This window comes from Somniosus microcephalus, chromosome 17, assembly GCF_052327205.1.
Source record: "Somniosus microcephalus isolate GS21.2 chromosome 17, FLI_Smic_1.0, whole genome shotgun sequence".
Lineage (NCBI taxonomy): Eukaryota > Metazoa > Chordata > Chondrichthyes > Squaliformes > Somniosidae > Somniosus > Somniosus microcephalus.
In genome coordinates, this window is record NC_141003.1 from 58,791,640 (window position 1) to 58,807,399 (window position 15,760).

At 42.4% G+C, this 15,760-nt stretch overlaps 1 protein-coding gene across 2 annotated transcripts in view; it reads right to left on the reverse strand.

Moving 5' to 3' along the window:
* The window catches only part of reln (reelin), a 391,712-nt gene that overhangs the window by 201,173 nt on the left and 174,779 nt on the right, over nt 1-15,760 (reverse strand). Inside the window, exons 12-18 of one of the 2 annotated variants that reach the window (XM_086010451.1) lie at nt 15,192-15,343; nt 14,269-14,381; nt 12,353-12,561; nt 11,516-11,644; nt 9,854-9,963; nt 8,750-8,816; nt 3,789-4,022 (exon numbers count right to left, since the gene is read on the reverse strand). In XM_086010451.1, coding sequence (XP_085866577.1) covers nt 3,789-4,022; nt 8,750-8,816; nt 9,854-9,963; nt 11,516-11,644; nt 12,353-12,561; nt 14,269-14,381; nt 15,192-15,343 — 1,014 coding nt within the window. Of the gene's footprint in view, nt 1-3,788; nt 4,023-8,749; nt 8,817-9,853; nt 9,964-11,515; nt 11,645-12,352; nt 12,562-14,268; nt 14,382-15,191; nt 15,344-15,760 lie in introns of those variants that run through there. The other variant, XM_086010450.1, reaches the window with a different exon arrangement.

Here is a 15,760-nt window from a genome sequence, read left to right on the forward strand (position 1 = left end):
GGACTCGAATATCCGCTCAGGCTAGAGTTAAAATTTCAGTTGGGGTCCGTTGGTGTCATTGGATCCCAGTCTGCATATTTAAAGAAGGATTCCGACAGCTTCGGGTGGGTGACTTTGCCACCAGCTTAAAAGAGCAGGAAATCGATAGGCAAGTCTCCTGAGGTATTTTAACTGCCCACCCACCTGGTTTCCGTCGGGCAGGTAGGGCTAAAATTGCCCCCCTTTACGCGGTGAAACTCTACCACAGATTCAAACTAGCCTGGACCCTCTGCTGCCTTTGGACTGTAGACTGGCTAGTCGGGCTCAGATAACGGCAGATAAAAGTCCCAATCTGAGTCTTCTGGCCACAGAGCTGCCAACTGAACAAGTACAGCTAACCATTGATCTTGCCCCTTCTCGCAGTTGTCAATCAAAATCACCCCCCCTCCCTCCCCCCCCTCGGGTGACTTGCTTCTTTGATCTGTGCCAGGTACTTGACAAACTTGTTTCAAGATCCTGTTGTTATGTCAGAACAGAAGAAATTAATAAACTGGAGCTTTAAAAAGATACACAGGATATTGACCCTTCGATTGAATTGCTGTTGTAACAATCCAATTGTCAACAGATTGATATCAATGACTACATTCAATCAGCATTGGCGTAGTAATCTCTCCTGTCAGAAACCAAAACTCAAACATACATTAATTGACTTCTGGCCTGCCAGACCAAAACCTGTACCCCTGTACCTTGTAGAAAGAGCTAACAGAAATTAGCATTAACCCCGTGTATGCTGTAGCCATCAATGGAGAATCCAAAATAATCAAAACAAATAAAAAATGCTTCATTTTTGTCACAGCTCTTAAACATCGATTATCCTGGCAATAACAAGGTCAATGATTGTGGCGACTCTTCAGCGCTGTAGTGCTTGACATAAGAAAATTACTAGGCACTTGGTCTAAGCTTTAAACAAAGCTTTAATCAACTGTTTTACAACATGGAGGTCTAGTTGTGTCCTTCACTAGTTCCTGTTGAAGAATGTTCCGAGCAAGCTGGGCCCATGCCCGAGTATTTATACTCTCCCTGGACAGCGCCACCAGCAGGCCGCCCAGTATTATTTCATAAGTAATTTCCACATGAATGACAAGATTCATGTCAGTACTCAGAACCGATTTTTAGTCCACAGCAATTTTGCAGCATTGAGAAAACAGGTGGTAAGCAAGGGTTAAACTGCACTCCGCACTGCTGATCAGTAAGGCTCCGAGTGTTAGGCTTGACGCCAAACAGCAGTTCCCAGACTTTGGTTCACTGCTATTACAATGAAGAGGTTTTACATCAGTCGTGTTCTTGGGATAATTCTGAACAGATTAGAACAGACTGCTCTACAAATAATGTTGAAAACTTGTGCATAAAATGATAAAGTTCCATTTTCCAGCACGAACACAGCTCACTTCCATAAGCATAAAAGTTCACTTAAAAGTCTTTAAGCTATATAAGAGAGCCAAGGTTGACTTAGCCATCTGATCAGGAAAAGCAATTGTCCACTGACCATATTTCAGAGAAGAGCTCGTTCCTTCAGCAGCGCTTTTAAAACTTCAATTGCGAAAATTTGACAGGTCGTCACCATTGTACATTATGGAGATAATCTGATGGACGTACGGGTTTGACACACTCCTCATTGAAATTTCTCCTGCAGCCTCTATGATTACATGTAGAGTTATCAGCTTCCTGATCACAATATGGATTATACCTTAAAGTAAAGTGACAGCATTCACTTTGATGATACTCATACTGTTTCAAGTTCCTTATTGTTTTTGTCCTTCTTCTATTCTGAGTACCCCATAGCTGTTGCCAAGTATCAACAAAAAAAATGAAAATAGCTATGAAGATACTCAGAGCAGGAGAGACAGGGATCAGAGGACCTGAAATGGACATCCTACCATCAGTATGAGCATCATCAAGGAGAATTTCATCCATTGACGTCAGGCAGAGAGGGTGGAGATTTAGAAGGTAAAGAAGCTCTCTCACATTGTACGTGCCGCATTCTCTGAACAAAGTGTCTGTTGTTGACTGATCCCGAGACCTCGTAGTTCTCTGTTTCTTGAGCAGGAGCTCCTTCTGGAGTAATTATATCACGCACATTACAGTAAACCTAATTGCTGGTTCCCCATAGCCTAGGAATGTGTCATGTGTGGATGGTATTAGTTCAGCTGCATAAGTCTCTAATGCTCCTTTTGGCTGAAATCACTTAGTATTTATGAGTCTTTGGAAATAACCCATGCATTGGTTCCTACCAGATACATCACTCAGCTACTCAATAGATTTACTACAGTCATGTACCACATCTGGTGGCAGAAAGATCAATATGATGCCACATATTCACAAACTATAAAACGTAGTTAAGTCAATTCATCTCAGATATGAGCATGCCATGCCTTAATTCCCTGTTCTCATCAGTGTGACACCCTGGATTGGAAGTAATTGGTTGCTGCTATATCGTTTTGTTTTTGAATGATTTTACCACCCTTATGCTGTAATTTGTAGTTTATAACGGGCAACACTTTAAAGTAGGGGTGTTTAACTTGTAGCCCTCGGGCCTCGTATCCTGCAGCCCAGCCTTCATGACCAGGACAATTCAGATCTATTTGCGCCGATATATTTCTTATTTGCTGGTTTGACTGCTTGAATTTTGTGGGCTTGAAGATTTGGAAATAGCTGATTTGAACTCTGCTGCCTACTGGTGGATAAATCCTAAATCAGGACACCAGGATCTGATAGTACTGTATTAGCAACTTGAGATGTATGCAGTTTAATGGGAACATTGATTTAACTACGTGGTCCCCAAGGCGCCACAGTTTGCACCATTACGGTGCACCGAGACAAAAGCTTGGACACCCCCGCTTTAAAGCTATTTTTCACGTATTCTGTAAGGTTTAACCGGTTCTACTTAACTTTAGCGCAAACATTGACATGAATCTTGTCATTCATGTGGAAATGACTTATGAAGTAATACTGGGCGGCCTGCTGGTGGCGCTGTCCAGGGAGAGTATAAATACTCGGGCATGGGCCCAGCTTGCTCAGGACATTCTTTAACAGGAACTAGTGAAGGACACAACTAGATCTCCATGTTGAAAACCAGTTGATTAAAGCCTTGTTTAATACTCAGACCAAGTGCCTAGTAGTTTTCTTACGTCAAACATTTTATTCTCTCACCTACAAAACACCTGCAAAGAAAACCTTTGATCATAGGTAGAAAATGTTGAAGTGAAGGGAGGCCACTGAACAGGAACCCCGTTTCCATTATCAGAGCAACACTCAATACTGCTCAACTAAAGTAAATTGACTTGCACTTTACAGAATTTTAATCTGGCCTTTTCTTTCTCTCTTAGTGAAGTGAGCAACATTTATCTTAACATTATATTGACAGACTATTCAATAAGGAAACCATTTTCTGTTTTTAAACAAGTACTGAACAATGCTTGTGGTGTTAAAATTTCGGATTAGACTAAAGCAGTTAGCTTGACCCACTATCTTCCCGGTTTACAGCAAGCTCATAAAGTAGGCTTTAAAGATTGTGCAGTGTTTACCACACTGTTGCAGTGTCTCCCAGTTGTTGACAATAAATGGGGATTGTATCCCAAAGGAATTCAATGTCTGAGGAGATTGACCTCTGCAGACAATCTTGTTCTTTCTCTATAAAGAATTCTGCGGACAGTGATACAAACAATATTGCTCACAGAGTAAAAGCACAACATCTGTATGAACCCCAGCAGCCATTTTTAATTCATATTAAATACTTTCTTGCCATTTACCTGGCTAGAGTACTGTCAAGGAAAGAAGTAATGAGCTCTCGCCTTCCCTCTTTGTTAAATACTAGAGCCTTGCCACTTGAGAGGACGCCACAACCAAAGCCAAGTTCTGCACCACGGATTGAGTGGAAGTTGTGGTAGGAGGAGAGCCGGGAACTACTAAAACTTTCTGAAATTATGGTAGGAAATGTTTGTGAAGCCATGTCACATCCAGGCCCCGAAAATCCTGGGTCACATCTGAAAGCAAATAGAAAAGCGGAGAGATTCACATCAAAAAGCTGATAGAAAACATAACTGGGGCATAAATCTTTTACAGTATATTGTCATTATTTGATGTAACATTTGAAGTAATTGATGATCGATGTGGTTAATGAAGCTGGAGTAACAAGCATTCCCAATAGAAGCATCGTGCACAGGACAGTGCCAGGCTTCCTTTGATTTATTGCAGTCCCAACATCAGAGATTGTGCTGTCAGTTGATTCAGGTCTCTTAAATCTGAAGCTTTTGAATTAGGAATTAACAGAAGCAGCTTTGTGCTGTGCTCTCTATAGACTAGATTGAGATTTGTAAGAATTGGTAAGGCACAGAAAATATTGATGATCTTGTTTTGAAACACATAAACATAGGGCACTCTAGGAAAAGGCCATTTGGCCTCTTTTGGTGGATCACATTTCCACTTTCCTGTATCCCTGGGCTCCTTCGTTCTACAGAAACTTATACACCTACCTCCTGAGCTGTGGTATTTTATTTGCTTCAATGCCCTTCCAGGTTAACTTATTCCAAATGTTTATTCCCCTTTGTGGAAGCTAGTTTTTCCTATATTCCCTATTCACTCCTATTTTTTTTAAAATGACGGCTTGTGCTTTATATAATTGTGTATTCATCAGCCCATGATTTTCCACCCATTAAAGTGAATGGGTATGTCTGCTAGTAATTGGAGATCCAGATTAATAGCAAGAATTTATTTAGATCTGCCTTGTCAGTACCTTTCATAATTTTGAAAACTTCTATTAGCTCACCTCAAAATCTCCTCTTTTCCAATCAGAACAAGCCCAGCTTTAATCTTTGCTTATATTGTTCTGGGAACATTGGGCTTTTTTGCTTTTTCAGATGTAGTAATGGGGGGATATTTATCTTGGATTACTAGCGTCAGCAGCAAAGCTGGTGCAAATATAAATAGGGAAACTTTTTTTGTTTATATGAGTGATTCGAAGAAAGCATACCCAAAGATCCTTTCTATGAAAAGATGATCAGTGCTACACACTGGGGATGGAGTCTATCTACTGCCTTGATATTTATTTTGTTCCTCTTCTAATATAACACACTGCCTGTTTTTTTCCCCACTGCTGTCATACACTGTGCTGATGGCTGCAGTGAATCTTTTGACTGTAACTCTCAATTCCCTTTCCTGATTAGTGCATAAGAACATAAGAAATAGGAGCAGGAATAGGCCACTTGGACCCTCGAGCCTGCTCCGCCATTCAATAAAATCATGGCTGATCTTGGGCTCAAAGCCACTTCCCTGCCCGCTCCCCATAACCCTACACTCCCTTATCTTGCAAAAATCTGTCTATCTCCACCTTAAATGTATTTAATGACCCAGCCTCCACGGCTCTCTGGGGCAGAGAATTCCACAGATTTATGACCCTGAGAGAAAAAATTCCTCCTCATCTCAGTTCTAAAAGGGCGACCCTTTATTCTGAAACTATGCCCCCGAGTTCTAGATTTCCCCACGAGGGGAAACATCCTCTCTGCATCTACCTTGTCGAGCCACCTCAGTATCTTATATGTTTCAATAAGATCACCTCTCATTCTTCTAAATTCCAATGAGTATAGGCCCAACCTGCTCAACCTTTCCTCATAAGTCAACCCCCCCATCTCTGGAATTAACCTAGTGAATTGTCTCTGAACTGCCTCCAATGAAAGTACTGTATATCCTTCCTTAAATAAGGAGACCAAAACTGTACACAGTACTCCAGGTGTGGTCTCACAAATACCCTGTACAGTTGTAGCAGGACTTCCCTGCTTTTATACTCCAACCCCCTTGCAATAAAGGCCAACATTCCATTTGCTGTCCGATTGCTGTATTTCAAAAATTGGGGCTCAAAATACATGGATCTGACATCCCAGCGTAAGTGCCGGGATGTGCCTGCTGGGAACCTCTGCCATGGACCCTGCTGGACCTTCCAGGACCAGGGGGAGGTTCCCTAATCAGCATATAATTAGCAGGTACCTACGCATCTCAGGCACCTGCCTGAAGATGATTGCAGGAAATGTTGCACTTGCTAGCTGTTCACCAACCCACCAGCACCACTGGCACAAAAGAGGGCAAAGGTCATCCCCCATCACCTCTCTTTACAGTTGTCCAAAGTCTTCAAAAACACAGGTCAAGTCCCAGGCCTTGAGCCCCCAGGTGGGTTCTACTTCGCCAGACCAGTATGCCTCCTTACATCTGGCATACACCTTGGATCCCTGGCCAGGGCCAAGGAAACTCCTGGGCTCAGAGGCTCCTCCCTCCTATCCACGCCCCTCTGATGTGGATGGCCTTATTTAGGCAAGACAGAGGTTCACCCTCAAACAAGGCCCCGTGAATACAAGTACACTATATTGCAGGCCAGGATCCGTGTTTCCAGGTTCTGGCCTAATTCGTAGGCCTTCCATCCAGATTATAGTAGAACTGTGTGGCTGGTGCTATAGTCTCTGTTTTGGCTCCTTGCTCCCATGCTAATTATTTCACATTTAAAAAAAGATCATTCTTGGGATGTATGCGTCGCTGTCAAGCCCTAGTTACCCTGAGAAAGTGGTGCTGGGCCTTCCTCTTGAATGGCTGGCGGTTCTTGCTCGGCCATTTTAGAGGGCAGATCAGAGTCAACCACATTGATGTGTGACTGGAGTCACATATAGGCCAGACCGGGTAAGGATGGCAGGTTTCCTTTCCGAAAGGACATTCATGAACCAGATGGGTTTTTATGATAATCCGGCATTTTATTTCTGGCTCAGTTTCCGAATTGATCTAAATCGTTTTCAATCTGATTGTAATAGTCCTCATTATTTGCTCTGCCTCTAACTTTAGTATCTGGAAACTTGGAGATCTTGCTTTTGCTACCTTACGTCAGTCATATATATGTATTTCTATATAAAAGTAAAGAGCAATCCCTGGGGCACCCCACTTATAACCACTGTTCAATTTGAAAAGTTTCCATTTGTAGCTACCCTCTGTTTCTTGTCTAGAGCCATATTTCCTATTCCATGAGTATTGATCTCAGTCAGTAAATTCTGATGCTGACCCTTAGTAAATGTTTTTTTTGAAAATAAGCAGCTATTGGATTTTCCTCATCTAACCTGACCATGATAACTTTAGAAAAACTTTGAGATAAATTCATCTTCCTGAATTGGTTTAAATTAGTTTTGACATCAGGAGCTATGAAAAGTGACTGAAATTAGGCAGTCATTTCTCCAGTTCGTGCCAAATGTGTTAGAAGTCAGTCTGATCAACTGAAATGGTTACCGTGACAATGCTATCAAGACCTCCAGAGCTTGCTAGTATTTTGCTGAGCAGCAGGGATGAGCAAGAGATATTAAGAAGCAAAATTTTCAAACTGCATTTACTGCCATGCAAAGTTAAGATCACAATATGCTCTTTACAAATATAGCACAACATGTATAGTGGAAATCATCCCCCCATGTCTCCACAGAAAATATCTAGGACAAGTGTTTCATCAAACATGATAGGGGCGATTTTGTCAATTGGCGTTGGAGGCAGGACTGCTGCTTGTCGGGTTTTAGTCCCGCCTCCATTGACTTTTGGCCAACCCACGCTATTTTCCCTTGATTGATCTTGTTAAGCCCACCCTGCGGGCTTAGCAGGCCAATTAAGGGAAAGCCGGTTACAGAGAACGTCAGCGTATGAAGCTGTCAAACACTGACATTCTCTGTTGTTTGATGAGTCCTTGTATTCAAGACTCATCAAACCTCTTTTGTGAGCAGAAATTAGATGGTTGTTGCATCACAGAATGCAGCAGCCATCTGTCATCTCTGCCGCTGAGATGCGAGACTCTCCGCATCCCCAACTGTTGAAGCCTGCAGGAAGAAACAAAGGTAAGTAAACATTTTCTATCACTTTCCACTCACCTCACATACTTATCTCTCCACACTTGCACCCATCACTTACCTTCACAGTGCGCTTTTGTACCCCTCCAACCCCCGCAGACCCACTGCTCGCCTCGGTGACCCTGGCGGGGTTTCCAGACATCCAGAGCCTCTATTGGAAAAATGGGGATAATCCTCTTAACTGCCTGTTAACTACCTGTTAACAGGTAACAGGTAGTTAAGTGGCTGTAATCCCCTTCCCGCCTCTAGGAGACAGGACCCAGCGCCGGTCGGCTACCCGCCTCCTGGGAAGATGGCACAGAGGCGGGTTGGGGGCGGGATGGGTACCCGCCCCCAGATTCTGCCATTTTCCCAGCAGTCCTGCCTCCAAACCCGCCTCCCCAGGGCTGGCACGATCGCGCCCTATGTGTGCTTTACAGTTATTATGACGTCTTGTATCTTGATTTATTTGTGTGAGCAGATTACATGGCAAATATATTGTCACACACTTCTGTCACATACTCATTAGCAAAAAAATAGCTCAGTCAGTTGTTTCAACAGTTGCTTTACCATTTAAGCTTACTGAACTGTGGGTTGTGACATTATCCAAGATGGTTAGTATTAATCTGCATCATACAAGAGATTATCGACAGGAAGTTTACTTAAAGCCCACTGTGCTGGGTTGGTAGACAGGTCCCAGTTAAATAAACAATTCTGTTTTCTTGTACATGTCATGTGGGTGAGAGATTGGGGAAACTGAGGCAAGATTAATTACCAAAGGAATGTCAGTAAGAATGTTTTAATTTGTTGGCGATATCACAAAGTCCAGTTTCTATTCAGATGAAATACTAAAGAATAATGAGGTTTCGTCTTACTTGCATCCGTTAGTGGTACATCGACCTCGACCAGAGCACAGTTTATAGCACGCAGGGCCAATGTAGACTGCAGGAGGAATAAAACATACCAAATGATCAGACTCTTGGAATGTCAGCCTGGACTAAAGTTAGTTCACAAGATTGGCAAAGTGAATGAACTTACTGCATTGGGAAAACATGATACATTGAGGAAAAGTTGCCATGAATAAATGGGATACTTTGTATTGTCCTCATACTGACTGTTTTGCTAAAATTATCAACAGGAGGAATTTATCAATGGAAGAGTGAGCAATGATATGGTTGGTGCCAATCATATCTGCAATATTACTTTTTTCTATGTCAATGAATTTTTCACTCTAATTTTTTTTACCTTTGATTTTCTCCAGTTACCCCTCCCCCACTGATGGGGTCAACTAATTTGTGTTAAGAGTTTCACAGGCAGCATTGGCTCGCTACTGCTTCACACTGGTGGCCACTGTTTGAGCCTGAACAGTGATTGTTGGTGGGCTGATAGACCATGTGCGGGGCACGAAACCTGAGCCCAGTGCTGTCCAAATCTAAAGTCTATGCACATGGGCTTCAGGGAGGAGCTGCTGGATTGTGGCCAGCAATGAGAACCATGGTCAGTCCTTTCCCAGCCCAGGCAAACTGAGGCCAATTCTTGCACAATTATTCTTACATGCTCTTACCCTGACTGAGTTTGTCTAGGGATCAAAATGTGGGGCCCTCCTGGTATGTACGGCTGAGACTCACACATGGGGGTGCATTTACCCAGTGAGCCATTGGGAGATACCATTTTCTTTATTTTTTTTTTAAATCATAGTTTTAATAAAATATGGCACCAGTTTAAAATAAACAACTCATTGTAAAAGTTTGCTGTGACATACAGCAGCATAGCAGTAGGGCTTCAGAGTGGGCTGTCGACCTGCTGTTAGCTACTGTTTGTAGTGATGGAGTTGTTTAGGTAGCCCAATCAAATAGATAAGGAAATCAGGTAAACCAAATGAAATATGCAAGGAAATAAGTGGCTGAACACAACATGCTCACTTGGAATCGTGCTGATTTTTTGCACGGTTTTAATTTCAAAAACGCAACGATACTAACCATTGTCAATTGCCCACATATTTCCTGTGACTGGACCCATCTGGCTCCAGCGAAACCTGGTACCAGTGGTGAGTGCTGCGTATGGTAGAGGAATGGTTATACGACTCCACCTGAACACAGGACAACATTCATGTTATCAAATGACAGCTTTTAACATTGACACGTTCGTCAGTTCAGTTATTTTAGACATTAGCACTTGCGGAAGTGTGGCAGGGCGGGGCGCCCTGCTGCCTGACTGACCAGACACTGCCCCAATTAAGTTCCTGGGATCAGCCTCATTTACCATTTTTTCAACAGGGTCCTGGCACTATTCCGCCTGTGCTTGGGTAGCTTGTTGCTGGGGGAGGTGAAAGAGAGGGAGGATAATGGCTGCTGCAGCAAGCATTAATCACCCAAAGCCGCTTAGAAGGTTAAACTGACCTGGATGTTTTCATCAATGGTCCCATCATCAATTCAATTGACTACTTTGGCCATTTAAGGAAAGTGATGCTTTAGGCTTCCTCTAGCAACACTGGACGCCTGGCCTCTTCTGGCGTTACTAACCATCCAACGTTGCTACGGCAATAATGACTGAAAACACAGCGAATGGCGTCACCCATCATTATCGACTCCCCTGAATGTGTCTGCCCTGTGGACGCTTCGGGTGTCTGACAGAAGTGACGATAGACACGAAAATGTTAAGTGATCCATCCTTGGAATCCCTGCTTAATTCTCCGCCCCTACTCATCCCAGTACCGCTGCTAAACCAGCAGAAAGACAGAGGAAAATCTGGACCTTCAAAACCAAGTTAACTGCAGAATGCCTTTCTTTACTTTTAATACTACAGTACATAGAAGTGAGATAAGGTCATGAATAACCTGACTCTTTCAAAGAAAAACTTTCTATTTCTATCAGTCATATGACTAATATATTTTGCACCAGTTTATATCACTTATATATCACTTAAATGGCCAAAGTAGTCAATTGTTTTGTAATTATTATTTATTATTGCTCTCCTTTCTTGTTCGGTCGTCTCCCTTTTTGATTTCCAGTTGAGGGGCCAACATCCAACCCTCTCCGTAGCCCACCCCACCCCATCCCATCCCATCCCACCCCTCTGCACAAGTGCACGGACAAACCTTAACTATGCCAATGCATTCTCCCGTATGGGCTGAATCCATAGAAACATAGAAGATAGGAGCAGGAGTAGGCCATTCGGCCCCTCGAGTCTGCTCCGCCATTCAATGCGATCATGGCTGATCATCCAAATTCAGTACCCGGTCCCTGCTTTCTCCCCATACCCCTTGATAGAAAGACAATCCTTTTGTTTCCAGCACACTCACACAATATGCATTGTGGGAAACTCACCATTAATTTTTACAGGCATAAAATTGGGTTTGTGCGGCCACCCTGAACTCTGTGCTGGAACTGCGGGGTCATGGGGCTGGTCTCATGTGACTGGTCTCATGTGACCAAGCTGTATATTAACCTTCAAAAATATATTTATGTATTCCCTTAAAAAAATTCTTTAAAAAAAAGAGAAAATACATTTTGATCTCGGTTTTGTTCTCTTTGACGAGCAACATTTTTCAGTCTTTCAGTCATTCTACACTGCAATGCAATCATTTAAAGATACAAACACTATTACCAGAGATAATAATGGAATGTTAGTTAGATCCTTACCCACTATAGTTTTCGGAAGAATAGACGGAGCTGTGGGGGTGGTGTGGGCCTGTGCACAGATCAGGCAGACACTCCATGTGCAGCAGGGACCAGGATCGGCCATGATTAGTCGAAAACTCCAAACTTATGCTGGTGTCACAGAAACATTAAAAAAAAAATCACAGTTATCATCACTTTCCTTCACAAAGAATGATCTAGTAGAAGTGAGTGTGGCTAAGAGAGTTTTGAATTCAGGCTATAAAATCTGTGGGGTCTTATAAGGCCTCAGCGGAACTAACAGAGCTGACGCGAGTTCTACAGAGGCCTTCTGAAAAGCCCCAAAGCTTAAGAAGGGAAAGGCAATTAATCCTGAAGGGATGAGTTATTTTTCTGAAGAGGCAGAATGGCCAAAGACTTCTTTTTCATCTAACCCAATAGGTCTTGAGAGACTTCAGGGAAGCAGCTGTTGGTTGCTCTGCCTTACAAAGGCATAATGGGGCGGGGGACCCTTACATACACAGGCAGCCTGCTCCGACCATGCAAATTACTCTGTGCCCGCAAACAGGGTCCGCGGCTTTGGGCTAGGGTGGATGGAGGTTCTTGATTTTTTTTAAAAAAGTTTTTTACTTCAGTTGTGTACAATTTCTTAATGGAAAGTAGCTCAAGAATGATTGAATAATCTCAATCCAGTGATCAAAGTATTAAACCAAGCATACTTTCTGGCCTGCAGAGCTCGCTGTCACAATTGGCAGCACGTTTACCAACTGAGCCGTCAGGGGAGCTATGTACCATTTTAGAAGTTGTTAAGCAAATTGTCCAAGATGAGGAAACTTCACCAGGTGATTGATAGGCTGCTACCTGTTGCCTGGTTGATGAGATCCGCAGCCCATATTGATGGAAAACTCTGTTAAGTGAGAAGGTGACGGTGGCATCACAGGTAGAATGTGGAAGAAGTCCACAGCCCACACATTCCTGTTCAGTCCTTGGTGACTCTTCTGTTTCAAGCAGAACCTCGTGGCTGATGTCTGCAGTTCTGGAGTGATAGCAACAGAAACCAGGGTTGCTTTCTGCAAACAGTAACAAACAGGTTAAACTGTTGTCCTCATTTTTACTCCTTAAATTTCATCCCATAAATGTGCAGTGAGCATCGCAATGGTTCGAAATACACTGAAATCAGCCAAGAATCGTCACGTCTCAGATATTCAAATATAACATGTTATTAAAAAGATTGATGACTAATGAGGATATTGGCCCATCGCTACTGAAACAAAGTAAATTCCACACCGTACTCCCCTCCTGAGCTCCAAGTAAATTCCACACCGTACTCCCCTCCTGAGCTCAGAGTAAATTCCACACCGTACTCCCCTCCTGAGCTCAAAGAGGCTCTTGGAAACAAGCACTTTAGGAGAAATGGGGCAAAGTGGAGAAATATAATTGATAAATTGTACCCTTTGGCTGAATAATTCTGTAATGTGACTTTAGTCAAGAGGACGGGAAATTGTTTTTCGTTACACTGATTTGCTGAAGGGGATTCCCAAGTCTTCAATATGTGACTTTATATGAATGGAATTTAGTGCTACTGCCTCTAAGTCATATTAGAGGAGGAGGAACCCTTTAGAATATGATGTCACTGTCACTGTCCATCTGGGTAATGCAGCAGTTGCCTCTGTGACTGATTTACAGCAATCGTAATTAAGGGCCACAGTTACACAAACATTGACTACATTTTTGTGGTTTACTCCCTTCACTCGACCTAGGTAACTATTCAAATACTGTCAAATTATAATAAAAGATATATGCACATATACATTTAATTGCTATTATCACAAATTAACAAGGATTTCCAATGTAATTATTCTTATCAGGTCACATGTTAGCAAATGTTTGAATCGTATTTTTTTAAGAGCATGATATCCTCTAACTTTTCCCTCCCTTTCTGCTCTCGCCGGGCACACCCCTCCTGCAGCAGAGGCCAGTCTGCCGCCTGCACCCAGACTCCTCCCAATGTTGTTCTTATGTGGGTGACAATAACAACTTGTATTTATAGAGCGCCTTTAACATAGTAAAATGTCCCAAGGCGCTTCACAGGAACGTTTTAAAACAAAATTTGACACCCAGCCATATAAGGAGATATTAGGGCAGATTGGTCAAAGAGGTAGGTTTTAAGGAGTGTCTTAAAGGAGGAAAGAGAGGTAGAGAGGCGGAGAGGTTTAGGGAGGGAATTCCAGAGTGTAGACCTTTGGCAGCTGAAGGCACGGCCACCAATGGTGCAACAATTAAAATCAGGGATGCTCAAGAGGCCAGAATTAGAGATGCGCAGAGATCTCGGAGGGTTGTGGGGCTGGAGGAAGTTACAGAGATAGGGAGGGGTGAGGCCATGGAGCAATTTGAAAACAAGGATGAGAATTTTAAAACCGAGGCAAGGGATTGTGATAGCGGGCAACTCTCTCTTCGATTTTCCTTAATCGGGAAGCTGACTGGCTTCCAAGTGCCACACTATTGTGAAGATGGGGCAGTGATTGGAACCTTAGCAGAAGCTGGAGAGTAAACCTGTACCCCACCACTATGTCACGCTACCCTTCCTGATCTTACTTTCATTGACTGAGTGGGGGGAAAAAAACCTTTTAAAATGAGAGGTTTCCATCATGGTTTGATGTGATAGGATTTAATTATCCATGTATACTCAAATGAACAGTGTGTCTCCAGAATAACAATTTGAAATCACTGGGTAATTAATGCTAGCCATTATAATTTGACGCAGCAATTCTACTTACCCTATAGGATGTAAAAGGCAGCACATCCAAAACATGCTCTTTTCTACCCTCAACCAGGGCATACAGCGTGACATCGTTTTCATGTGAATCCCCTGGATTACATGAACCACCCCCTGATAGAATGAGATAGAGTATTATTTCCTGTGTAAACTATCTGATCACGCAACATCTGTGTGTACAAAACGCAATATAAACTAGCCAATATTTAATTACATTTTTCATTGGAATTCTTTATTTGCCGTGGTTCATAGATACAATATTGTTCCATCAATTTGGCATTATAAGCCTATATAGTTTCAAAGAAAATAGGCTAACATTAAGATCTTATAATGCAAGGCTGTTGGATGTCTGTCTCCACACGGAACAGGTTGGAACTGGAAGTTAAATCAAAGCCAAATCTTGCTGCACTGATGCAATTCTAAAAGGGAGGTAATAGGACTTGACCTCAAAAATCCGCGGCCATTCCTGTGTGCTCCTAATGGAAAGAGGAGAAATTTTCAGAAAAATAGGAGGAATAAAAAAAATTGATCATCATTTTGTGGTTGTTTTATAAGTTTAGGGTCTTGCCTTAGATATTCTTTCTGGTAAAACTGTGCTATTCATTCCCAAAAGTGGTCTAACTATTTTACATTTAGGGGTGTGCGTGTACTGCCCAATATCCAATTATACAATGGTGTAATCCAGGGGCGCGACAGTACATTTCTCATAGCTTTAGGCTATTTTATTTACGTGCGATCTGAACTGGATAGCCATGTTTTTTGTACGATCGCTTCTTCGATCTTTTCAAAGGTGACCAAGAAAACACTTTTTAGACGAGGCCAGATGCAAATAGTTTAAGCTATTGGATTTCACAGCAAGTGAACATGGAGAGCAAACAAAAAATTCACTCTCCGCTATGTTTCCTGTCTTTTCCATTCACTCACCCATGCTAAAGTAAAATCTGAGGTTTCCATCATTAGTTGTGTCTAGAAACGGGGTGCAAATACGGCGGTCTCCATCTTTGAGGAACACAAGCGATGAGCCTGACTCCACTACACCGCACTCTGTGCCAATGATAGCGCCTGATGTTTCCCAGCTGTAGACAGAAAGAATGTGATAAACGAGCAGCACAGCCTGGTTCTGCTTCACACTTTAATTACAGTCACGATATCACTTAAATCCCACTTTACTTTATAAACATTAGCGGCAAACACACTATTGTTTTAAGAACTGAAAATTGCAGAAGCTCAGCTTTGAATAAAACTGTCCCTGTACAGTCTGATTGGCTTGATAAAAATAATTACCAGGAATGCTATTGTAAACACATTTTTATTAACCTCAGGACAAGATATGAAATGTTAATCTGGGGTTTAAAGGATACAACTTGTGGAATGCGACTTTGTTCACAGTCACTTGAGTGAGCACAGGAAATCTTTCTACAGAAGATGTTTACTGCAAAGTGACATTGACCATTTTCAGAAGTAGATACCTGTATTAACAAGAGATTTGAAAT